The 25,055-nt window shown below is 43.9% G+C and overlaps 1 protein-coding gene across 1 annotated transcript; it reads left to right on the forward strand.

Moving 5' to 3' along the window:
- On the forward strand, nucleotides 1–24,018 carry PSB29 (photosystem II reaction center PSB29 protein). The gene is made up of 5 exons (XM_086516193.1): nucleotides 1–353; nucleotides 646–913; nucleotides 23,013–23,226; nucleotides 23,313–23,428; nucleotides 23,579–24,018. The coding sequence occupies exons 1-5, from the start codon at nucleotides 149–151 to the stop codon at nucleotides 23,658–23,660; spliced, it is 885 nt and encodes a 294-aa protein (XP_086372319.1). The 5' UTR covers nucleotides 1–148; the 3' UTR covers nucleotides 23,661–24,018.
- Nucleotides 24,019–25,055: the final 1,037 nt, after the last annotated feature.

Below are 25,055 nucleotides of genomic sequence, written 5' to 3' on the forward strand. Positions count from 1 at the left end.
ACACACTGAATGAACGAACAACTAACCTAAAATCATGTAAAGACGCTGGTGTGCAGTAGAGGCGGACTCTCTGCTGCAGGAAGGGAAGAGCTTACCGCGATACAAAAGGGCGAGCTTGAATAAGTACAAGAGAAAAATTGCTGGTGTAATGGCAGCTACACAGTCATTCTCTTCTCTGAAGTCCGTCTGCCCCTCTGCGGATGGTCTGCGTGCAGGAACTCGCTCCTTTGATCCTTGCAAACTTAGGGTTTCCACTTGCAACGAGGTTGTTCTGAGCTCCTTTCATGTGCGAGGGTTTGCGGCTGTTGCCGCTTCCTACCGACCCTTTCGATGTGTGGCAGCTACCGTCCACAGTAAGCCCATCTCTTTTCTTGTTTTCCTTCACATGTGATCAATGCAGTCTCAAAATCGCTGTTGCCCCTCGGTGGATTGTGTTCAAAGAATAGTGTGGCCTGCCCCATGCCATATATATGCTGGCATTGCACATCATTATTATTTTCGAGAGCAGAAGTTTCGACTGGTAACCCTTCTGGGTGGACATGGGGTGTCAGCTGCATGCTTTCTTGCATGTTGATGCATTCCCGTGTTTCCTGTCCAATTACAGTACCATGTTTTTTTCATGGATTTATGCTGTTGCCATTGTAGGTGTACCAACTGTTGCAGACACAAAACAAGCTTTTATTACCAAGTTTAGCAGACCTATTCCTAGTATCTACAACAATGTGATCCAGGAGCTTATTGTTCAGCAGCATCTGATGCGTTACAACCAGACTTACAAATACGATGCAGTCTTTGCTTTGGGTTTTGTTACTGTATATGATCAACTTATGGATGGGTACCCAAGTGAAGCTGACAAAGAGGCCATATTTAAAGCATATATTGAGGCTTTGAAGGAAGATCCTGAGCAGTACAGGTGAGGTGCTGTTTTTACTTTTAATGGCATTTACCTACTTATGGCACCTTACACTCAATTAGAACTTTCAGTGGCAGAGGTGTTTGGAGCTTCTTCTATCTCTCGATATATTCACTACTTTGGCTAGAATAGATTTTTTGTGCAAGTAGTACTGTCTCTGAACACATTTTGACATGTGACAACCACCTTCCGGGGTCTTTATATGTATAGGCTCTATTCCTGTGATGATAAAGGTGTAGGTCACGTTTCCAAGATTACTGAGAATTAGCTTGGTAGGTCCGTTTTGATCACTTGGATGGTGAGGAGCATTAAAGGTGCCCTAGTAGAGGTTACTGCATCTGATCCGCAGACTGGACATAAGGCCTAATTCGTATATAATTAGTCACTTGAGTGAATTACTGGCATAGCAGAGTTCGTTCTCCACAATCTCGTTCAAAGAGGAGTATTGGTTCAAAGAGGGCTATTTTGAGCAAGGTCCTTGCTACTATGTCTTGTGTTGATGTTGTGATGGAAACCTCTCTTTGTAATAGGTAACATGGCGGTGGGAATTATGAGGCTACATTTACGTTGTTACTCTCTGTTTCTTGATGGAGGGCAAATTGGTTGGTTGGAATTATATATCTTCTTCCATTTACATCGTTACTTCAGGGAGTGAGAAAAATCTACAAGGAAGCTTTAAATGGGGTGACACGGCTTAAGAAGAAATGATTGAAAGCTTTCTTGTATCTGAGTTCAAGATAGGTATTAACCGCAGTTCACATGACGTTACTTCAGGGAGTGAGAAAAATTTACAAGGAAGCTTTAAATGGGGTGACAGCTTAAGAAGAAAGGATTGAAAGCTTTCTTGCATCTGAGTTCATGATAGGTATTAGCTGCAGTTCACATGACACTGCCAAAAGAGCTGACAGTATATGACCTGCTGGTGTCAAACTTTAGAAGTATGGATGTGATTATCACGTGACTTAATTTGAGTGGCTGATAGGGTCGTAATCAACAAAGCCCTCTAGCTTTGCTAACAGAGAGTGATGCAGCGTTTGTATGCTGGCTTTAAACCAATGCAGTCAACTTCTTAGTGGGAGACTTGTGATGGTGTCAGCTTGGCTGGGTGAGAGCCTCGTTAGCTTCGGGGAACTGCACCTGCTATCTTGCTTGTCTGCTCTAATTTGGGAACGTTGAGGCCCGTGGGACTTGATTCTGCACTTGCTTGGATCATTGATTTACATATGTACTTACTGAACGAGGAAGGAAAACTGCTGGCAGAATGTGAATGCTTGCTCACTTTAGAAGTAGAGGTGCTCCTCTTTCATTCCTTTAGAAGATACTCGGAGAAAGGTGTACGTTACTTAAGATGGCTTCGAATGAGGATGGAAAGCTGCTGGCAGAATGTGAAGGCTTGCTGATCTAAAGATTAGAGGTGCTTCTCTTTGTTTAAGAAAAGAGCCTTAAAAGGAGGTGTATGCTACTTGAGATGGCTTTGTTTTTGCGGCCTTCATATGCTCTATGTCTCTTTCTCCCTCTTTATTACTTCCTTCCTTGCCCTTCCTCTCTCTGCAGGTTTTGATAAAGCCTGTATGCTATTCCAAATACCTTGTTTTTAGATAACTTTCCTGGTTGCAGGCATGAAAGACTCTGTGGGAGGTTTCTAAGGTATTGGCTGTATCTGAGAGAGATTTTTATTCTTGGTAATCAAGGTTCAAAATCACTTCTGTAACTCTTGCCTGTGCTAGCTTCCTTTCAGACTTGAAAGTGACATTTGGCTACTATAATGCTTTAAGGTTACATTATGGACTAATGGGGTGGGACATTTTGTACAGCTGGGAGTTTAATCCTTAAGGAGGTTTAGGTGAAAGCAATCCTGCTGATGTGCAATGTCTAGTACCGAAGAAAAGATGGATCTTTGATAACTTCTGTATAAATAACTAACCTATCGAAAACTCCAAGCCGTTGAATATTGGTGCAACATTCTGGTAGACTAAACTGTTCAGAGTTTTGGAGGTCATCGTCTGGGTTTCCCCCCCATTTAGATCTAGCGAGGGACTTCTTTGTGGCTGAGCCTGGCCTTGTGAGGCCTTTGCAGATTCTATGCACGTTGTGGACTTTCGTCTTGGTTGGCCACTTGAAGGCTTTTGTGCTGGGTGCCATATTTTTTTTTGTTTTCCTTATTTTCCCACATGTTTGGGTCATGGGGTATTTGAAGATGGGGTGGGCATTTTGGTTAGCCCCCTCTATAGAGGAGGGAGGAGGCCCTCATTCTGGTAGTGTTGTGCAGAGCCTTGTACCTCTCTTGTGATAGCAGAGCTGCCCTTGCTGGCTTATCCACTCTCTCTCCATCTTCTCTCTCTAGCGCTTTTCTCTCTCCTCTCTCCTTCTTTTGCAATAAAAGTAGGGCTTTAACCCTTTGCATTATATGAAATTGACCATAGGTCCACATACAAGAAATATGGGAGAAAAAACTTAAAAGCTATACAATGAGATCATGGGGAAAAATCCCAAATCAAACTACAGGAAACATCTAGGGATTAAGATACTCTTATTAGGTGGTGAAATGTATCTAGTTGGATGGTGATCAAGCCTACACAAATCTGCCCAAAGCTTTGTCCACCTTAGGTGATTTAGCAGAAACTGCAAAGTCTGATGCTTGTATTTGACTGATACAAAGAATCTGTTGTAAAAACCTCTTGGAGCAACTCACAAAAGCCAAGGGACTGTGAAGCACCTACCCCTAGGCTGCGCCTCTAAAATCATCCGCATCCCACTCTTAACATTTTCTGATGATGTAAGGATAAAGGTTTATGGCATAACATCTCTCTCTCTCTCTCTACCCCCCCCCATGTGTTCCTTTGTCACCCCACCTAGCGTTGCACTTTGATATGGTAACAAACATAGTAATATGGGACACCCATTTTTGCGTTATTGAGGAATTGGACGAGATTGGAGTTGTGTCTTGAAGGCCAGAAGGGACTCGAGTTTGAAGGTTCGTGTGCCCATTATCTATGTATATTTTCAAACAGCCGATTGGAGACTTGTGTGCAGTAACGGGGGCTAATTTTCGACTCATATCAACCAGTGTCCTTGCCCTTGCTGAGGAGTTTGGAGATCCATTTTGATTGGAGGTTGCTTGCAGCCTTGAAGCCCAGTTTGTATTTGTCTATGGAGGATTCCCTTGCGACCTTGGGAGTGACTTGACATTGGTACCGAAGAAGAACAATGTTGTAGAGTTCTCATGATGTAGAGACGGAAGAAGAAACATACAGAGGTAGAGCGGATGACTCTTTAGAGCATTTGCGAGAGTCTACTCATAGCTAGGAGTTGTTGGAGGAGATACTTGAGAAGGCTCTAGTGTTGCTGGTGTTTTCACATGATCAAAAGCACTTCTAGGAGGGTGCTTATGGAGGTGGTCAAAGGCTCCAAGTATGGTTCTCTTTTTTCCAAGGAGTTAGAGAAGCTTGGAGAATATCAACATTCTTGGGATCGACTTAATGCATGGATCTGGCAATTCACCATTCCTCAATTGAACTCGGGAGACACTTGGACATGTTTGGAGTGTGACTAATGCTCGGGAAATCTTTGAATCATAGGACGACGCCTACAAAGAGAGCTCATCTAGAGGTACAATTATGGACTTTGGATTCTTGGCAGGTCAAAGTCCATGATTCACATTGAGAAGATGCAAAAGGTGAATCTTCTTGCAAGGAACATATCTTTGTGGAAGATATGGCTATAATTTTGATCATGGAAGTTTCCATATGCCGAATGAATACCCTTGTCGTACAATCGTACGGTATACATTCGTATAGCGGTACTTAAACAAATACAGTCCAGCCTTTTTTTAGAATTTGTAGCATGTACCTTGATTCCTTGGACTTTGTGCCCTCTCCCTATGTCATTTTTCATAAGTTTGTTAGGCCCTTTAAACTTAGACACAGGTATGAGGTAATTTGTAGATGCTTTTTATGGTTTTAAAGAGTTTTTTTGGAAAAAACATATTGTATTTATCCAATTAGTATGATGTCATTTGAAATACGCCATATTTTCCTGTACGAAACGGTATCGTACTTTATCGTAAGACCATACAGTGACAACCCTGATGTGTTGATGCATTTAACTCCCAAGTATAGTGCTCTCTATTCAGCCTTGATGGCTTGAGGAAGGATAAGTACTTTGACATGGGGGAGCTTGGTTACACGGTGTTGGATCATAACGGACTAGCTACGGAGATCCCGATGTAGAGGGGACTTGAGGCCTTGACCAGACAGTTGTCACAAAGTGATGACGTGGCTACTTTCTGCTAGAAACCCTAATTTTTGGAAACCCTAACTCTAACTGTTGGCTGAAATTCTTAAGTGGCTGAAACCCTAATTGACGGCTGAAATGCCACGTGCAGATTTTTCTGGATTTTGCGGCGTGGAAAAAGGCGACGCAATATTTGCTTTTTCTCTACGCTTTGGCTAGGAGAGAGAGAGAGAGAGAGAGAGAGAGAGAGAGAGAGAGAGAGAGAGAGAGAGAGAGAGAGAGATTACTTGCTTTATTTTTGAAAGCCCTATAGAGGGTTGAGAGAGAGAGAGAATTTTTGCTTTTGTTCTGAAGCTTTTGGGGCTCTGCTTTTGGGCATCCCTTGTAATCATTAAATAAGCGGAGAGGGGCTCACTCTGCAGAGCCTCTGGACGCAGAGTCTGAGAGTGAAACCCTAACCACTCTCTTGTACTTTGACATTGATTTAATACGTAAAGAAATACCGAAAGGGGTGCCAGTGTCTGGGGCCAATATCTCTAGGCACGGAACTCCACCGGGTCAATGCAAATCTATTGTGATCTGTGAATTGTTTTGAAGTGGTTATTTGGTGCTGTTCTGATTGATTCTTGACTTGGAGTGTCCAAGTCTGTTACAACAGTTGTCCAAGAAACGAGAGCATAAGCAAAAGGCACCGAAGACAATAGTTATGGTACGATGAGATACCCAAGAAAGATGATACTTCTAGAACTGGTGAGGGAACTAAGAATGAGTTGACACGGCATACATGTGGAGAACATGGGTTTCTTCTAGTGCTAGGCTTCATTATGGTTGAGTCTACCCTCCATCTCTAGAGTTATGTAAGAAACTAAGTACGCAGATCTTTGTATCGATTTAGGCTCGTATGTGTGTGTGGTGCGGGTGTGGGGGAGCATATATGGGTATCTAGTTCTACACCACTCTTGGGCACGAAGGACGTTAGTGGGGATGTCATAGTCTTTAGTCAATACTATGCATGATGGAGATGATAGTTATGTCTTGTGGGTGGCTACCATGAGTCCATACCGTGTACTTTCCTTTGAGGGTGAATCTGGGCCTATCCATGATTCATCCAGGTATATTTTTTAGTGGTAAAGCGGACATGTAGACTTCACATTGTGAAGTTTTTGTCCGAGTTACGTCGAATTGATATTGTGCTGATTCTTTCTATCTTTTGTGGTGCGTATTCCCTGCCAACTACCTCATTTTTTCTATGTAATGCTTCTTTTAGTGCTAGGCTTCATTATGGCTGAGGTTGCCCTATATCTCTAGATTTATGACAGAAACTCAGCATGTAGATCTTTGTATTGATGTATGCTCGTGTGTTTGTGTGTGTGTAGTGTGGGGGTGTGGGAGCATATATTGGTACCTAGTTCTACGCCCACTATTGGGTACTATCGACGTTATTGGGGATGTTGTAGTATTTAGTCAATACTATGCATGATCGAGCTGATGATTGTGGTCTTGTGGGTGTCTACCATGAGTCTATACCTTGCACTTTCCTTCAAGGTTGAATCTATGCTTAGCCTAGATTCATTTAGGGATATTGAAGGAATTGCCTAAAGGAGTCAGATTCGGATTTGAAGTTCGATGAGGCAATTGTTGCTGTACTTGTTTCCACTTTTACACACTTGGCTCGTCTTGCTTTTCTTCATTAAGCACTCACAAAGACTTGCCAATGGATAGCACTCGTCAGATTTCAAGGCTTAGGTGGCTGCTTTTACTTACCTAGGCAGAGTCTAGAGGACTTATCCAATCTTTGGAGGATAGTGTGGTAGACTAGCCAAAGGTGGGTCATCTTTGGGATACTCGATCACAACATGGAAGCTGATTTTTGAAGATATGGCTTTGTTTTGATGATGCATTTGACTCCGGAGTGCAGTGCTTTCGGTTTAGCGTTGACTGCTTTAGGGAAGACTAGTGATTTGACACAGAAGTAGCTTGTTCCTATGGTGTTTAATCATCAAATACGGAGGTTTGGATTTCGAAGTGGCTCAGAGGCCTTGGTGGATTGTTTTCCAAGAAATGAAAGCACAAGCTAAAAGCACAAAGGGATGATACTTTTAGTGTTGATGAGAGATCCTAGGAGGAGCGATATGTCAAAAGTTTTGAGAAAAAGGGCATATTCAGAGGAAAGGTATGAAGAAGTCTGATATGCATTTGGTGTCAAGTGAGGGCATCTACTGCTGCACTTGTTCAAGCTTTATACCCTTGGTTCACCTACCTTCATCTTCATCAAAGAATCTCAAAGGCTTGCCAATGGATAGCATTCTTATAATATTTCTTGCTCACCGTTAGGCTAAGGTGTGTGGAGGATGGTGTGGAACACGAGTCAAAAGTTGCTCATCCTAGTGATACTTAGGGTCATGAGACGCATGTATGTTGGCCCTTGGCATTGTGAGCCCTGTTAGAGTTTTGGCATCTCAAGTGAATTGCCCAATGTGATCCCATTATTTATTTTGGCTTTAGGTGGGTAGGGCAATTTATTGAGGTGGCTATATAAGCACAACTAGCTCCCATTGTATAAGTATCAATTCATTGCCAAGGTTGGTTGGTTCAATATCTCTCTCTCTCTCTCTCTCTCTTTGTCTCTTTGGTGTATTCTCCCCATAGCTCTACGTTTCCGCATCGTCGACTATGACAGGGTATTAGAGCTTTGTGCTCGGTGATCGCAAGGCGGGAGAGGATCGGCACGACGCAGAAAAGCAGCATGGAGACCAGGATTGCTGAAGGGCGGCTGCATTTCTAGATTCACTGGTCGAACATTTTGAATTGCTATGTTTTCTTGCCTCTTTTCTTTTGCGTTTTCAAACGTTGTGTATAAAGTACCTTTAGCTGTTGCGTTTTGAAACGCTTGCAGTAAAGGCACTAAGCGACGATGAAAGGTTGTCCACAAGGTGAAAAGGTTACAGAAGAGCGTTTTGTAACAGGCTTGGGCATTCCAAGCGAGAAATCAGTAGCAACACACGAATAGAAACTTTAAAACCGTTGAACTTATATATATATATATATATATATATATATATATATATAGAGAGAGAGAGAGAGAGAGAGAGAGAGAGAGAGAGAGAGAGAGAGAGAGAGAGAGAGAGAGAGAGAGAGAGAGAGAGAGAGAGAGAGAGAGAGTTGACACAACACGATGGAGTTTCGCGCCCAATAGCATTGGCCCCAAAAATTGGCGCCCCTTTCGATATTTCTTTATCATTGATCATTGCGAAGTACAACTCCCGAGGGACCTCTGCTCTCAGACTTTGTGTCGAGATGTTCTGCAGAGGCGCCAAGGGCTCTTATAGATAGTACAAGGGATGCCCAAAAGTAGAGCCCCAAAAGCAATCAGTCCAAAAGCACTTTCCCCCATCTGCTCTCAAAAGCTAGCTCTAGAGACTCCCAAAAGCAGCTAGCGTAATTCCCGGAAGTCTGGACAGCCTGCCACACGGTAGCGACAGCGCAAATCGTGGAATTCTGTCGGTCGTGACACGTCAGCTTCCATATGGTACTACGTGTAAGGTGAAGCAGAAGTGAATGTTGAACTTTGCTCGAGATGAGTGCTCTAAACTGTGCTCAAGGTTCCTTTTATTTACGGAAGGGGGAGTCTTTCGTTCCTTTAGTGAGAGAGTGCAATGGACACAAACAAAGTGGTGAACACTGTGAATGAAGGTGCTGAGACTGAGAGATAGAGAGAGAAGAATATGACACCAAAATGTTGTCAAATGCTCCTCCGAAGGCCCCACTCTCTATGGCGAGAGTGGTCTACTTATGATTGCACAAATCTTACAATGCTTGGACTTGTTGACGATGTTGACCACGATGAGGACGACGACGAGACGAACTGAAATCTGAAAACGCTAAGGGCTGAAATCTGCAAATCTTTATCTGCTGAATTCTAACTCTATGTCGGTGACGATGCCGACGACTACGATGCGACGACGACGCGCTGAAAACGCAGATGCTGAAATCTGCGTTTTCCGGGCTGAAACTGCAAACTACGCAAGTGGGAAGGTGAGATCTGCGAGGTTCGGGACTTAATTTGCTGTGGGTCTATGCTGAAAACTGAAAACGCTGGTCTTCTTGTTGTCTTGTCGCGACGACGGAACTGCGAAACGCTGGATGTTATGTTGCTCCAAAAATGCTAGGCTGATTTGGTGTCATGCTGGGAGAATCTAGGGCTGATCTGCTGTACTGCTGTACTGCTGTCGCTAGGGCTGATCTGCAATGTAAAACGCTGGAAGCTTTGCAATGTTGAAAACGCTAGGGCATCTTAGGGGTCCTGTTGAGAAGTTGTCCGTTGAGCAAGTGCTCCTGCTGCCTCTTCTGCAATAAGTGCTAGCGCTAGGTTTGCTTATATATTCACTTAGTCAAATTGCCCTCCCAGATCCCAACAAAAGTCACTTAAAGATAATAAGTGAAAAATATCAAAAATAAGAAAAATAGGTCTATGCACTGTAAAAATGCTCCTGATGGGAATCTGATGATCATGCTGTGTGTAATCAAAGGATATGCATCTAATGTAAGTGTCTGGACATGCACGGTCTGCGAACAGACTCACAGAAGTGCCAAATCACTTCCTATTCTAGACGAACTGAATTAAACTGAATCCTTGCCATGAAGTAGCTTGTCCACGTACACATAGGGTAAGATGTGCACGTGACATCCCCTCCTTTTCAAAGTGAAGTACTGGTACCGAATTGTATGGAGTCGAGGGAGATCGCCAATAACATCCGGAATCCTGGAAAGAACTCTTCGCCGGCCCACTCGAATGTGTGGGTTGTGTGATACTTGAACTTCATAAAGGTCAGCAATGCCGCCTTCTTTGGGCCGCGCTGAAAGCGACACAGTCATCTGTGGCTCCTTCAATGCTTCAACTTCGTCTATAGTCATGCGTCTACCTTCTTCAAGAATCTCCGAGGCTGAAAATTCCTGAAACCACTTCCAACACAAAAACATGAAGATACCCATTCCATGTAAAGTGACTGGAAATATTCTAGTCTTTCGAACAAACTGTGCATGCAATGTAGATGAACAAAGTGAAGGAGTGTCAAACCCTTCACCAAAAACACGCAAACAATGGGGTCGAATCTCGACTTTGTGATCTAAATCAATCAACTGTGGCAATTCACAATGGAAATGCCTATGCTTTGATGCTCAATCCTTCTTGTGCGCTTTGGATACCGTGTCATGCCTAGGAAGAGACATGGAATGTGAATTCCTTGAATGCTAACATTTCATCTTTTCATGAGTAATCTGCATACATTCGTGCTCATTCATGAGTGAATTGTGCTCAACGTACAATATGCCATGCCTGGGAAAAGGGATCACGTAAGGGTAGTGATTAAAATTCAGGAAAGCAACGCGAATGAAACACTCAAACAATGCGTGGTGACTAATCATTCGAACACATAATACTTCCTGTGGGGGTTCTTTGGACCTAGGCTTGAGAGCCAAGATCGGTTTTCCCTGAGGGGGTTCTTTGGACCTAGGCTCCAGAGTCAAGATCGATGCTTCGTGATTGATCGTCTTTGCAATGAAGTTAGCTTCACTAGAGAAAGTATCAACTAACACATCATCCTTGTGAACAATCGCATCATCTTCATCCAAATCATCATGCTTGTCATTATCATTCAAATCATCATGCTTATCATTGTCATTCAAATCATCATGCTTATCATAATCATGCAAATCATGTATGTCATGCTTGGGAGAAGAAGAGATCGAGAGTCTCCTTTTCTCAAATCTCTTGCATCTGAGCCTGCACTTGAGAAAAGAGTTGCAACATCTCTTTCATGTGTCAGTCTTTCATTGGTTTTCTTGCTTTGTTCTCGTGATTAAATGTTGCTTCTCTTACGTCGCGTTCACGATTCAATTCGGCTTGTCTTTCTTTGGCTTCCAAGCGTGCTTGCTCGCTCTCGCGCACTATGGCTGCCATTCTTTCTTGGTACTTACGATCAATTTCTGCCATTCTTTCTGTTGTTCGTGCTTCGCGTCCTAACTTCCTTGCTTCGCGTTCTAACTTCCTGTCCATCATCATCTTGTCGAAAGCCTCCATAGGAGTTAGTGCAATCCTTGGCGTAGATAGAGAAGGGGAGGGTCGAAAAAACCTCCTGGTGGGGAAAACTCTTCTTCGCCACTCCCATGCGCACCACCTCCATGCGAAGTATCCATTCCGCTTCGGGTGATGACCATCCACTAAAGTCTTGGGTTCTTAAGTTCTCGAAGAACTTGGGTTCTTGTGGGTCTTGGTTCTTGAGTTCTTGAGGTTCTTGCGGTTCTTCTTTCGCTTGCAATCCGTGTTAGAGAAGGATCTTCTCTTCACCCAAGTTCTTCTCTTTTCTGCAAGCGCACCTCTTGGCGGCCTTGCGCTCACACCAAGGTTGCTTTTTCCCACCTCACGTCGATTGGCCGGCCACTAAGTGCATAGTCCACTCTCAATGAGTGAAAAGAGAACAAGGGGAGGCTGGACAAGCCCTTCTTTCTTGGGTTTCCATTCACTCTTCAAAAACAGGTTTAGGAATCGACTCGCCCAAGAGGTCTTGGGTTACGTGCGACCGCAACAAGCAAAAAAAAAAAGTGGTTCTTGTGGTTCTTTCCTTGAATGATACAGAACACTGCCAAGCTCTGTTACCAATGTAAGGTGCAGCGGAAGTGAATGTTGAACTTTGATCTATGATCACAAACAAAGTGAATGGACACTGTGCGTGCAAGTGTATGAGACTGAGAGATAGAGAGAGAAGAGAATAATACAACACCAGAGACGTTGTAAAACTCTCCTCCGAAGGCCCCACTCTCGTCGGCGAGAGTGGTCTACTTATGATTGCACAAAGTGGTACAATGCGTGTTGGAACGAGGCTATGGGGGATGCAGCCTAAGGGAAGCCATGGCATGGAGGAAGCACAGCAGAGAGAGAGAGAGAGAGAGAGAGAGAGAGAGAGAGAGAGAGAGAGAGTCGACACGCTGAGACAAGAAAAATACACACCATTCTCTTTTGTGAATCCTTACATATATAGGAGTCTAGATTGATTTTGACCATCCCTTATACATGCAATGTCCAGTAGCCTTTGCATGCTTTAAGAGTATGTTCCCATTTGGGCTTGACACCCAACAATCCCCCCCTCAAGCCCAAACTAGACAGACCGTCTCATGATACCTTGAGTTTTTGGTGTACTCGTCAACCGTGAGTTTTAGGTTTTCTCACAACCAAGGATTTTTGGTTTATCCATAACCTGGTGCTAGGTCAGTAACCCCCCCTTGAACAGATAGGGTGTAGGTCAAAACATTAGCTACCAAAAGTATTGGAGTTTTTGGTTCACTGCCAAACCTTGGGTTTATGGTGTACCCAGTAACCTCATGAGCGTGCAAAAATGGGCTGAGAACTGATAAAATGGGAGGTCTTACCATTTATGGATGGCAGTGTCTATATCCCGTACAAATTTTTATCATGGCATGACTAACAACAGATAAACTAAAAGAGGCTTTGACTGAAAATATGTTATTGTGTTGACAATTGAAAAACTTATGACATTGAATTGGTAAAAACAATTGTGATCCTATTGTTCAAAGAGTTGCCATATTCATCAGTTCTGGCATTGGTGCTATTTTCCATGCACTGATCAAGTAGGTACCTATAAAGCTTGGTTGCATCGAGCTTGACTCCAAAAATGTTGCACCTAATGTTGGCATCACAACCCAAAACTTGCATCTCTATGGTTGAGAATTTTGGAGACCAAGTATTTGGTACAAAGTTTCCAAATATCAATAAAGCGTAGCTGCTCTGCTTGTGCATTTGATCTTGATGTACCACACAACCCACAAAGTTGGCTTTGAAGGTGAGAAGCACCTCTTGCATAGGGGGGCATCCAAGAGCAGAATGGGCGGACATGCTCAAAATAAGCCTTAGGTATGAATGCTCATGCAAAGAAACACTCACAAAAAACAAGTTCATCAGTTGTGCCTGAGTTGCTTGATTGATAGCGAGTTGCAGAAAAGAATCTAGGCTGTGTTTTGTGATGAAAAAATGCTCCACACGCCACCACAGTAGTCTAGGACAGCGTTTTAAAAGTCTCTGTCTTGATCTAATTAGCTTATTCACAGCCACGGCTTTTGATCATAGCCTTGCTTCAGCTTTGTGAGCGTGTTGATAGGCTTGCTGGCTGCGCTATATCTTCAACGCCCTAGCCGACCTCCTGAGCTCGGCAATTTCGCCACCTCTAGCTGGATATGAAGGCAGAACGGGGGGTGGTGTCTGTGTCAAGGATTGCTTAGAGCCAAGCCAGGCGTTGCCCGTGATGCAGATGTTGCTTGATATTGAGCAGGTTGACGATATTTTTCTCTCAATTGCAAGCGCTGGTTCTTGCGAGGATCTTCGACCGCAGGCCCTCGTGGCTCTGATACCAGTTGTTGGAACGAGGCTATGGGGGATGCAGCCTAAGGGAAGCCATGGCGTGGAGGAAGCACAGCAGAAGGAGAGAGAGAGAGAGAGAGAGAGAGAGAGAGAGAGAGAGAGAGAGAGAGTCGACACGCTGAGACAAGAAAAATACACACCATTCTCTTTTGTGAATCCTTACATATATAGGAGTCTAGATTGATTTTGACCATCCCTTATACATGCAATGTCCAGTAGCCTTTGCATGCTTTAAGAGTATGTTCCCATTTGGGCTTGACACCCAACAATGCGTATGCAATGGACTGATGCAACTTGGGACTATGCCGATGATGACGACGATGACTTTAGGGCTGAAATCTGTGTTCTTCTATCTGCTGAATTTCGGGGCTGTTTCGGTGGCTGAAAATGACTGTTTTGGCTGCGTTTTCGAGCGCTGAAAATGGGGTTCTTGTGCATGGGACTAGGCTGAATCTATGCATGGGACTAGGCTGAATCTGCTGCTGTCCCTAAGTGCTGAAAACGCTGCCTCTTCTGCTGCAGAATGGCTGAAATTAGAAATCGCTGGCAGATCTGAAAAACGCTAGCAAAAACGCTAGGTAGCTGGGAAGTTCTGGCGATGGTAGCAAGGAAAAACGCCAAGCTATGGGAGACTGTAGGCGATGCCAACACTGGAAACGCCAGAGGCTGTGGGTGATAGGGAGAAGTGAAAACGCTAGGTTGAATGTGGTCTTGGCGATGAAGAGGACCAAAAACGTTGGGGTATTGATGGGGGTTCCTGCTGAGAAGGTGCCTGTTGAGCGGAAAGCTCCTGCTGCCTCTTCTGCCATTTAGTGCTAACTTTGGTTTGCTTATATATTAACTTAGCAAAATTGCCCTACCTACTTTTGTTGGAAAGTCACTTAAAAATAATAAGTGAAAAATGTCAAAAATAGGGAAAATAGGCTAAATGCTCTTGAAAAATCCCCTAACTGATTCTAATGGATTCTGATGGGAATTTAGATGATCATGCTGTGTGCAACCAGATGATATGCATCTATGCTGAGTGACTGGGCATGCACTGTCTACGAATAGACTCACTAAAGTGCCAAATCACTTCTAATCTAGACTGACTGGACTGACTGAACCCTGATCATGCTGTAGCTTGTCCACGGACACATAGGGTTGGATGTGTCACGTGACATCCCCTCCTTTTCAAAGTGAGGTACTGGTACCGAACTGTATGGCGTCGAGGGAGATTGCCAATAGCATCCGAAATCTTGGAAGGGACTCTTTGCCGGCCCACTCTGATGTGTGGGTCGTGCGATACTTGAACTTCATAAAGGTCGCAACGCTTGCTTCTTTGGGCCGCGTCGAAAGCGACACAAAGTCTGGTGTGGCTCCTTTGATGCTACATCTTCGTTGAGAGTCATGCTTCCTTCGTCTTAAGAATCTCCATGGCTGAAAATTCCTGAAACCATTTCCAACACAAAACCATGAACATACCCATTCCATGTAAAGTGAGTGGAAAAAATCTTGTCTTCCTCAAAGATTGTGCATGCAATGTAGATGAACAAAGAGACGGAGTGCTAAACCGTTCACCACATACACGCAAACAATGAGATCGAATCTTTCTCTTATGATTTAAATCAATTAACTACGGCAATTCACAACGGAAATGCCAATGCTTGGTGCTCATACTTTCATGTGCTCTTTCTACCAATGTGTCGTGCCAAAGAAGAGACATGGAATGTGACTTCCTTGAATGCATACTCTTCAACTTTTCATGAAAAATCCGCATACATTTATGAGTGAAACGTGCTCAATGAAATCGTGCTCATTCATGAGTGAAACGTGCTCAACGTACAATATGTCATGCCTAGGAAAAAGGATCACATAAAGACGCTGACAAAAATACAAGAAACGATCACGAATGAAACACTCGTACAATGGGTGCGTATCAATCATGCGAACACATAATACTTCCTGTGAGGGTTCCTTGGACCTATAGGCTCGAGAGCCAAGATCGGTTCTTCCTGAATGGTCGAATCGTCCTCTAGGGGTTCTTTGGACCTCGTTTCGAAAGCCAAGATCGGTTCTTCGTGATTGATTGAATCTACAACGAGGTTAGCTTTGCTAGAAAAAGCATCCACTAACACATCATCCTTCTTGTGAACAATCACATCCTTTTCATGCAACTCATCATGCTTGTAAGAAATCACTTCTTGATCATGCAAATCATCATGCTTGTCTTTACCATCCAAATCATCATGCTGATCATTCTCAATCAAATCATCATCATGCTTCACACAATCATGCAAATCCTGTGTATCATGCTTTGGAGAAGAAGAGACTGAGAGAGAGTCTCCTTTTCCCGAATCTCTTGCATCGGTGCCTGCACTTGAGAAAAAAGTCGCAAGAACTCTTTCATGTGTTGGTCGCTCTGTTCTTGGAGGGCTTTGTTCTCGCGATCAAATTCTGCTTGTCTTGCTTTGTTCTCTCGATCAAATTTGGCTTCACTTTCTTTTTCTTCCAAGTCGTACTGACGCTTCATGGCTTCCATTTTTGCATCGTATTCACGATCTATGGCTGCCATTCTTTCTTCGTAGTCGAACTTCCTGCCCATAAACAACCGCTTCAACTCCTCCATAGGAGTTAGTGCAATCTTTGTCGTCGATGGGGAAGGGTCGGAAAAACCTTCTGGTGGGGAGAATTCTTCTTCGCCTCTCTCATGCTCATCACCTCTAAGCGAAGTATCCATTCCGCTTCGAGTGATGACCATTCTGAAGTCGTGGGTTCTTGTGGATCTTGGGTTTTTAAGTTCACGAGGAACTTGGGTTCTTGGGGGTCTTGGTTCTTGAGGTTTTCTTTCGCTTGCAAACCGTGTTTGAGAAGGATCTTCTCTTCACCCGAGTTCTGCTCTTTTCCGTAGGTGCACCCCTTGGTGGCCTTGCGCTCACACCAAGGTTGCTTTTTCCCACCTCACGTCGATTGGCCGGCCGCTAAGTGCACGGTCCGCTCTCAATGAGTGAAAAGAGACACAAGGGGAGGTTGGACAAGCCCTTCTTTCTTGGGATTCCTGTCACTCTTCAAAAAACACGGTTAGGAATCGACACGCCCAAGCGAACTTGGGTTCGTGCGACCTCAACAAACAAAAAAAATTATTGTGGTTCTTTCCTTGAGTGATACAGAACACTGCCAAAGCTCTGATACCAATGTTAGGTGCAGCGGAATGATTGTTTGCGCTTTGCTCAAGATGAGTGCTCCGAACTGTGCTCAAGGTTCCTTTTGTTCTTATGGAAGGGAGAGCCTTCCGTTCTTAGTGAGAGAATGCTATGATCACAAACAAAGGGAATGGACACTGTGCGTGCAAGTGTATGAGACTGAGAGATAGAGAGAGAAGAGAATAATACAACACCAGAGACGTTGTAAAACCCTCCTCCGAAGGCCCCACTCTCGTCCGCGAGAGTAGTCTACTTATGATTGCACAAAGTGGTACAATGCGTATGCAATGGACTGATGGAACTTGGGACTATGCCGATGACGACGACCGGGATGACGATGACGACTTTAGGGCTGAAATCTGTGGTCTTCTATCTGCTGAATTTCGGGGCTGTTTCAGTGGCTGAAAATGACTGTTTTGGCTGTGTTTTCGAGGGCTGAAAATGGGGTTCTTCTGCATGGGACTAGGCTGAATTTGTTGCTGTCCTTAACTGCTGAAAACGTTGCCTCTTCTGCTGCAGAATGGCTGAAATTAGAAAACGCTGGCAGATCTGAAAAACGCTAGCAAAACCGTTAGGTAGCTGGGAAGTTTTGGCGATGGTAGCAAGGAAAAACGCCAGGCTAGGGGAGACTATAGGCGATGCCAACACTGGACATGCCAGAGGTTGTGGGTGATAGGGAGAAGTGAAAACGCTAGGCTGAATGTGGTCTTGGCGATGAAGAGGACCAAAAATGCTGGGGGTGCTGATGGGGGTTCCTGCTGAGAAGGTGCCTGTTGAGCGGGAAGCTCCTGCTGCCTCTTCTACCATTTAGTGCTAACTTTGGTTTGCTTATATATTAACTTAGCAAAATTGCCCTACCTACTTTTGTTGGAAAGTCACTTAAAAATAATAAGTGAAAAATGTCAAAAATAGGGAAAATAGGCTAAATGCACTGGAAAAATCCCCTAACTGATTCTAATGGATTCTGATGGGAATTCTGATGATCATGTTGTGTGCAACCAAAGGATATGCATCTATGCTAAGTGACTGGGCATGCACGGTCTACGAATAGACTCACAAAAGTGCCAGAACACTTCTAATCTAGACTGACTGGATTGACTGAACCTTGATCATGCTATAGCTTGTCCACGGACACATAGAGTTGGATTTGTCACGTGACTATAAAGCTCATCGATCACCATTCAGTGATCGACCTATGCTCGACCGAAGCTCTCAAGGAAATTGTCAACTTGTGTGGCTCTGGATTATGAAGCCAAAAGCAAATGCACGAGTTCATTGGAGGACAGATGCAAAGGCTTGCCCGATGAGGTCGACAATACTAGTACTCAGTCAGCTGCGTCAGTACCCACGAGGTCTGACAACCAATGTTTTAAATGTGACATGACGCTTTGTTTGGCTTAAGAGTTTGAAGCCAAAGGCAAAAGCATGAACTCAAAAAAGGACAACGGAAGGGAGAGCCTTCCATTCCTTTAGTGAGAGTGCAAATGATTACAAACAAAGTGAATAACACTGTGAATGAAGGTGCTGAGACTTAAAGAGAGAAAGAAAGACGAATACGACACCAGACGGTTGTCAAATCCTCCTCCAAGGGCCCCCCTCTCTATGGCGAGAGAGGTCTATGCTATTGATTGCACAAATTTGGTACAATGGTCTAGATGCAATGGAGTTGCTGACAATGTCGACGACAATGATGACGACGATAAGACATGTTGAAATCTGAGAACGCTAGGACTGAAATCTGCAAATCTGCTAACTGTTGAATTCGGACATTGTGTCGGCGAGGACGGCGATTGGCGATGACGCGGCGACGAGGCGCTGAAACGCAGATGCTGAAATCTGCGAACAGCAGGCTGAATCAGAAAACGCTGGCTGATCTGACCGTGCGGCGAGGATCTGCGGCGGGAAGGTGAGATCTGCGACGCTAGGGGCTGGTTCTGTGGTGATGCTAGGGGCTTATCTGTCACAGAGAATTTGCAAAACGCTAATGCTATCCGCAATCTGCAAAAACGCTAGGCCTGATCTGGGATCTGCAAAATGCTAGGATAGATCTGGAACTGCTGAAAACGCTAGGCTGAAACTGAAGCCAAACACTGGTCTTGATCTTCTGTTGGTTGGAAACGCTAGGTCACCTGCTGAGAAAGTGCACTGTAAGCTGGTGAACTTTTGGTGCCTCTTCTGCCAGAAAGTGCTAGCGTTAGGTTTCTTTTATAGGACTTACGAATTTGCCCTATCCAATTTCCCAACAAAGTCACTTATTAATAATAAGTGAAAAATAGATAAAATAGGGAAAATGGATTTTGTGCACTGTAAAATGCTCATAATGGTTACTTACTGTCATGCTGATGATCATGCTATGTGCAACCAGAGGATATGCAACTAATCTAAGTGTCTGGACACGCACGGCCTGCGCACAGGCTCACAAAGGTGCCAGAACACTTCTTAAGCTGACTTGAACCCTAGACCTGACGGTAGCTTGTCCACATGCACATAGGGTTAGATGTGCACGTGAAACCTTCGATATTTCTTTATTGTATTCACATAGGGAATAAAATTTGTGATTTCCTACAAGCTGCCCCGCATAATCCAGGCTGAAAATGACTTGTTCTGGTCCGATTTTGGCAGCAAAATTGTACTAGGACGCTTCACAAACAGAATGCCCACGCAAAAAGTGACTTCCCCGACGCATACGGACACTTTGCAAAACCTGGCGAGAATCTGCAGCACGCTGAACTCACTGTTTTTTGCCTTGAAAATGCGCCAAATCACTCGCACAGCGGTCCCCTCGCGTCCTTGGACCTCCTTGGGGTATTAGGGACCGTTTAGGGCCGAAACCCTAAATCTGCAAAAATACACAGCAGGCTGTATTTCCCTGTTTTGGGCTCCGTTTTGCGAGCTGGTCGCATCCATCCTCGAGCTCTTGCACCTGTAGGGCTATTTGCCCTTTGAATCGGGCGAGATTTCGCGCGTGAAATCTCTTCGAATTCACCTGAACCTGCGGGGGATTAGGAACTAGCTAACCTAGTACCTGTGCAAGAGACTCTTGCCTCGGCAATCACGCGTGAACCCACACAACTGTACATAGGTCAAAGGAAGAGCCCTCTTGTGGGGCATCACATAACTGAATGGAGGGGAGAGAGAGCAGTGAATGCTGTGCAAAGCTTCAACTCTTGCACTTCACTGTACATAGAGGGTAGGCAAGCACACAGTAGCTTTGGTACCTGCAACAATCCACCATACGGCTGAAAATGCATCGCCATGTTTAATTTCAAGGCTTCTCTCTCTCTCAAGCTGGAAAGTGCCCAGAAATGTGCTAAATGGCACTCATGCATGGTTTTCCCGTTTTGCACCTTCCGACCTAAAAATATCTCAATTGGTTGCTCAATTGACTTAGCGGTAGAGTATTAAAATGTTTCTCTTGTCATTCCGGAGCTAATGACGCAAATAGATTTTATGGCCCAAAATAGCAGTTCCCTAAATTTTAGGAGATGCTTCCATGGCACTTCCACTAGTCATCTGACCATTTATCACCACCGGGACCATATCCAAAAATGCAATGTAGCCCAATTATCGGGTGATCTTCTCTGCTTGAGTGGAGCCTAGACATATTATTACTCCTCGGATTCCAGTGCCAATCGGCCCGACCAACTCGTGGCGACAAGGCCTTCACGTCTGCGGATGAAACTCTCGGCCATCGGCCATTTCACACTGGCCATACAGCGTCCAGCCATTTGCAACTTCAAAAAGAGGGTCCCAAAAATTAAAAAATCAAGGGAAAGAAACCAACAACTAAGATTAGCAGTTGCTACGTCCTCGTGACCCCCCCCCCCCCCCCCCCCCCCCCCTCTCTCTCATTTTCAAGTGTCATGTCCCTCTCCATCTTACTAATCTCTCTTCTTCATAGTTTTCTTGTATAGTTATGTGGCATTGTAGGTTCTCTCATGTGTCAGCGGATCTTATCAGAGTTGAACCAGATCAGAGTTGAGGTGTCGACTAGATCGTAGGCCGGTTGGTGTCTGTTTCACACCTTCCGTTACTTATTCTAGCATGATAACATAGCCTTCATGTCTCGACCGCCTGGGCTAGGCCAATGTAGTGCCATCTTGGACTTGATTGAGAGGGAAGAAGCTTGTTGTTTTCTTCTACGTGGGTTGATTCACATATGTGGAGGCTATGGATCCTCGTCTACGACCTCCCCCTCTTCTACTTCTTTATTCCAACCTCTCTTTATCGAGAGAAAGGTTGTGGAGGATTTAGGATACGGAGTATTGCTGCATTGCTTCGGTCTTACCAGTTGGGAGCTATGTGGTTGTGCCTTCTCGCTAGAGAGCAAGCATGTGGCTTTGTGATCTAGAGGGGGATACATCTTATCTAGCCTTCTTCTCTAGGGAGAGAAGTGTTTGGGCAATAGTGGTATCATCTTCAACACTTGTGGAGTGGGTTTCTATGGTTGTGTTTCTTTGAGGAGATGGATTGGTTGATTGCTTTGTCATCTGCAATTGCATGATTATTTGGAATTGTTTACAAAGTTATTCTATCAAGGACTTGATTTAGGTTGATATGGAGGTCCAGCCTTGTCTCGGGAAGGTAGATGTGGCGTTTCAACTTTCGGCCCCACTCTATAGTCTTCTGTCATAACTCACTAAAAAACGAATTGAGAAATACATATCCTTTTTGCTAATTTTTATGAAGTTATAAATCTGTTTTCCTTTTTCAAAAGAAAAGGTAGCCATATAATCGCATTTGTATAGGCCATTAATGAGTAGTCATCACAGGCTATGGTGGAACCACGTAGTCATAGAAAGGATTAATGCCTTGGAGTGTGGGCTGGGTTTGCCAGGAAAGATAGTTATAATCAATAAGATGGCATGATCATGAAAGATTGTTAATGTGCATACATGTGGTCTAATTGCATTGAATACGTTTCTCACTCTAAAGGCATCTTGGATTGATGTTCTAAAGCTAGAATCATGTTACACTTGGAAAGAACTTTCATTCGATACCCATGCTGATGTTTTTTTTTTTTCTCTACTAAAGATTCTAGAAGATTTTAGTAGATTCTAGAAAAGCTAGGCAATCTGCTCTTCTACAAACTTCAGACTGAATGGTAGCGCTAGCTCAATGTGCTGTAAATGTTGGCCTATGAGATTTGCAGGTTATAAACTCCTTAAGGCTTAGGTAGGGCAAAACCTTTGTCAAGCTCTTATAAAATAAATCATTAGAATGATTTATTAATAAGTTTGACTAGGGCTAAGTTTCTGGGTGAAACGGTCGCACATCTATCGATCCAGGAATCCGATTGACGCGGGGAATGGCTCATTGGATTCCTCTAACCTAGAACTACATGCATGTCATGCTAGATGCCCACCGTAGTGTAACAACATCTATTAAAACGCTTCTACGATCCATTTATGCAAGAGGGTTCCGAATTGGAAAACCCAAGCTAATGGACTTGTCCGGACAAGTAGGTCCTGCTAATAGGCTCACAAAATTGCTGGTACTAATCCTCCTAAAATTCTAGACACTCCTATCCAGGGACATGTAGAAAATTGGCTTTGGAAGTCGATGAAGCATACCCACGTGGCACATAGAGCCATGTGCATGTGAGAAAACCTTGGTTTTACCAAGGTTTTCAGACAATCAACTGTCCTGCGCAAAGCTATGTAATACTTCCAAATGTCGTTGCATACCCTCTGTGGGGAGAGAGAGAGAGAGAGAGAGAGAGAGAGAGAGAGAGAGAGAGAGAGAGAGAGAGAGAGAGAGAGAGAGAGTCCCAATACATTGGCCAAGCTTTGCTAACACTAGAATGAATGCTATACCGGGGGGGGGGGGTGGGGGGGCACAGCCACAAAACAGCCCACTTCCTAAACTGTTCCTGGGAAATACTAGAGCCACCACCGGACAAAAGATGGAACTCTAAACTCTTTTAATTTTTTTGCGTGTGTGAGAATTTTGGTTACAAAAATCTGTTAGGTTTAGCACCATGAACATTTGAAAGACATGCCTAGCTGCTGCCTTTAGGCTTTCATGTCTGTCTATAAGTCATCACAGGTGATGGAAGTGTCACAGACACAATGTTCTTCTTTACGTCTCCCTTATGGTCTGCGGGTTGGTATGGGGCTGTATCTAGCTTTTACAAACCTGTTTGTGTTGTCATTGCTACATCGCCTCCTGCACTCCGTGCGGATCACGTTCTCACACTTTTTTTGGGAAGATCCCTGCATGTATCCCTGATCATTGCACCATGCTTCTGTAGGAAAGATGCCAAGAGGCTAGAGGAATGGGCAAGCTCGAAGACCGCACAAACAATAACCTCTTTCAAGTCGGGAGATGGAGAGGTGGAGGTCATTCTCAAGGACATCTCACAGCGCGCATCTGAGGGAAAGTTTCATTATAGTCGATTCTTTGCTATTGGACTTTTCAGGCTTGTTGAGAGGGCGAATGCCACTGATCCGGCAGTTTTGGAGCAGGTTAATGCCCTTGACATTATTCTATTGGTCCATTCTGCTTCAGATTTTTTCCACTCATTGGTTGTTTGTTTGTTTGTTCCTGACAGCTCTCAAAAGAACTTAATGTCAGCAAATTGAGTGTTGATCGGGATCTTGATGTATACCGCAATTTGCTGTCCAAATTGGTGCAGGCTAAAGAGCTACTGAAGGAATATGTGGAAAGGTAAGAGATAGGACAAGCATCTGTTACCAATGATGAATTAGATTGCAGGCAATACTTTACATGCTGACTGTTTGTGTCCTTCCATAAATACACCTATGTGGCCTATTTCAAAGTGGGGATTTTATTATTTGTGTTTTGGTTGTTAAACAGGGAGAAGGTAAAGCAAGCCCAGAGAGAGTCAAACTCAAAGTCAAGTGAAGCTGTTGCCAAGCTGGAGTCTGTGGATTTGTGAGTGAATTCATGGATCCTTGCCTTTGTACATGCTCATACTAAAAAGGAGCTGTTGTAATGAGACCACTACATCACCAACGTGATTTGATCTCCGTCATTTATGGGGATTTACAGAAGTTGGCAGTCTGACAGGGTAGGGCCTTTTTCTTGCTCTTGCTTTTCTGACCAAGAGATCACCACTCCACTCTTTGGATAGATATTACTATGGTGACTTTTTTTGTAAGAGATTTGATGGCGGTGGATGATTAAGGCTCTCTCCACCAATCTAAATGGTGAGCATGTGTAAAGTTGGAGTTGGCCTATCATTGTAAGTTCATATGTAGCCAGTTTTGTGAAATAAAGCTTACTTTGTTTGATCTCCTAGCATGTCCCTTAGTTATTTTGTGTGTCTTTAACTGAAAGGAAGGGGACCTTAAATCATTTGAAGTAAATGGGTCGCTTATTTTAGCAATTAGTGCAGTCTAATACTCTGTTTCATTACGGGAGTGCTGCTAATTGTGTTCAGCTCCTTTTTTGAAATAGGAGGACATCATAGGGTGTTGGCACTTGTCACTTTTGCTTAGGCTTCCTTCTAGTTTGTAGTTTTGCTCAAATAGATTCCTTGCGGTAGTGCAAGCGCTTTGTTTTCTCTGGTTATTCACAAGTTGTTTGATTGTGATTTTCTGTTTTCTGCATTTTCCTTGTTTCTCTGGTTTCCATTTTTTTAATATATATTATGTTTCCCCTTGTTTTTGCTCGTGTCTGCTTGTTGCATACATTGGGTTGTGTGTGCTCCTATGTATTTTCCTTTGTATGTTGGTTGGTGTTAGTTTGTTTACTGGAGGCTCCATCAGTTTCGAAGAATCATGGTGTGGGGCTATGGAGATATGTAGGTGGTTTTTTTTCTTGGAGGCTTGTCCTGTTCATCTGCTGCTCTCTATGCAAGTTTCCCCATCATCAATTTGCCCTGCTCTGTTGAAGGTTTATATGCGAGCTGCCGGTGGTCTCTCCCTTGGTTGCTCTTGTGGAATTTTTTGAAGTTTTCTTTGCAAGCTTTGGTCTTGGCATCGTCTTCAGTTCTTGATGCAGTCTGGTTTGTGGTGGAGATGTAATGGATGTTGGGGTGCCCCTTTCAGCCTCAGAGCTTTGGTGGTGGAGTTGCAGCATAAGGCAGGCTCAAAATATATGAGAGTAAAATTACATAAATGCTATATACAATGACAAAACAAGGTGTAGCCTTGTTTTTCTATCTCTCAAATCTCCTAGCATAAATTTCCCTATTAGATACAAGAGGTGAAAGCTCTCCTCATAATGTATCATCACCCAAGAAGAGGGATCTCATCTCTATCAAAACTACCCACAGAGGAGACGACAGGTACTATGCCACCAGGCTCAATGGGAAATGAAGAACAAAGTT

Source organism: Adiantum capillus-veneris, chromosome 7 (assembly GCF_014529385.1).
Source record: "Adiantum capillus-veneris isolate H3 chromosome 7, ASM1452938v2, whole genome shotgun sequence".
NCBI lineage: Eukaryota > Viridiplantae > Streptophyta > Polypodiopsida > Polypodiales > Pteridaceae > Adiantum > Adiantum capillus-veneris.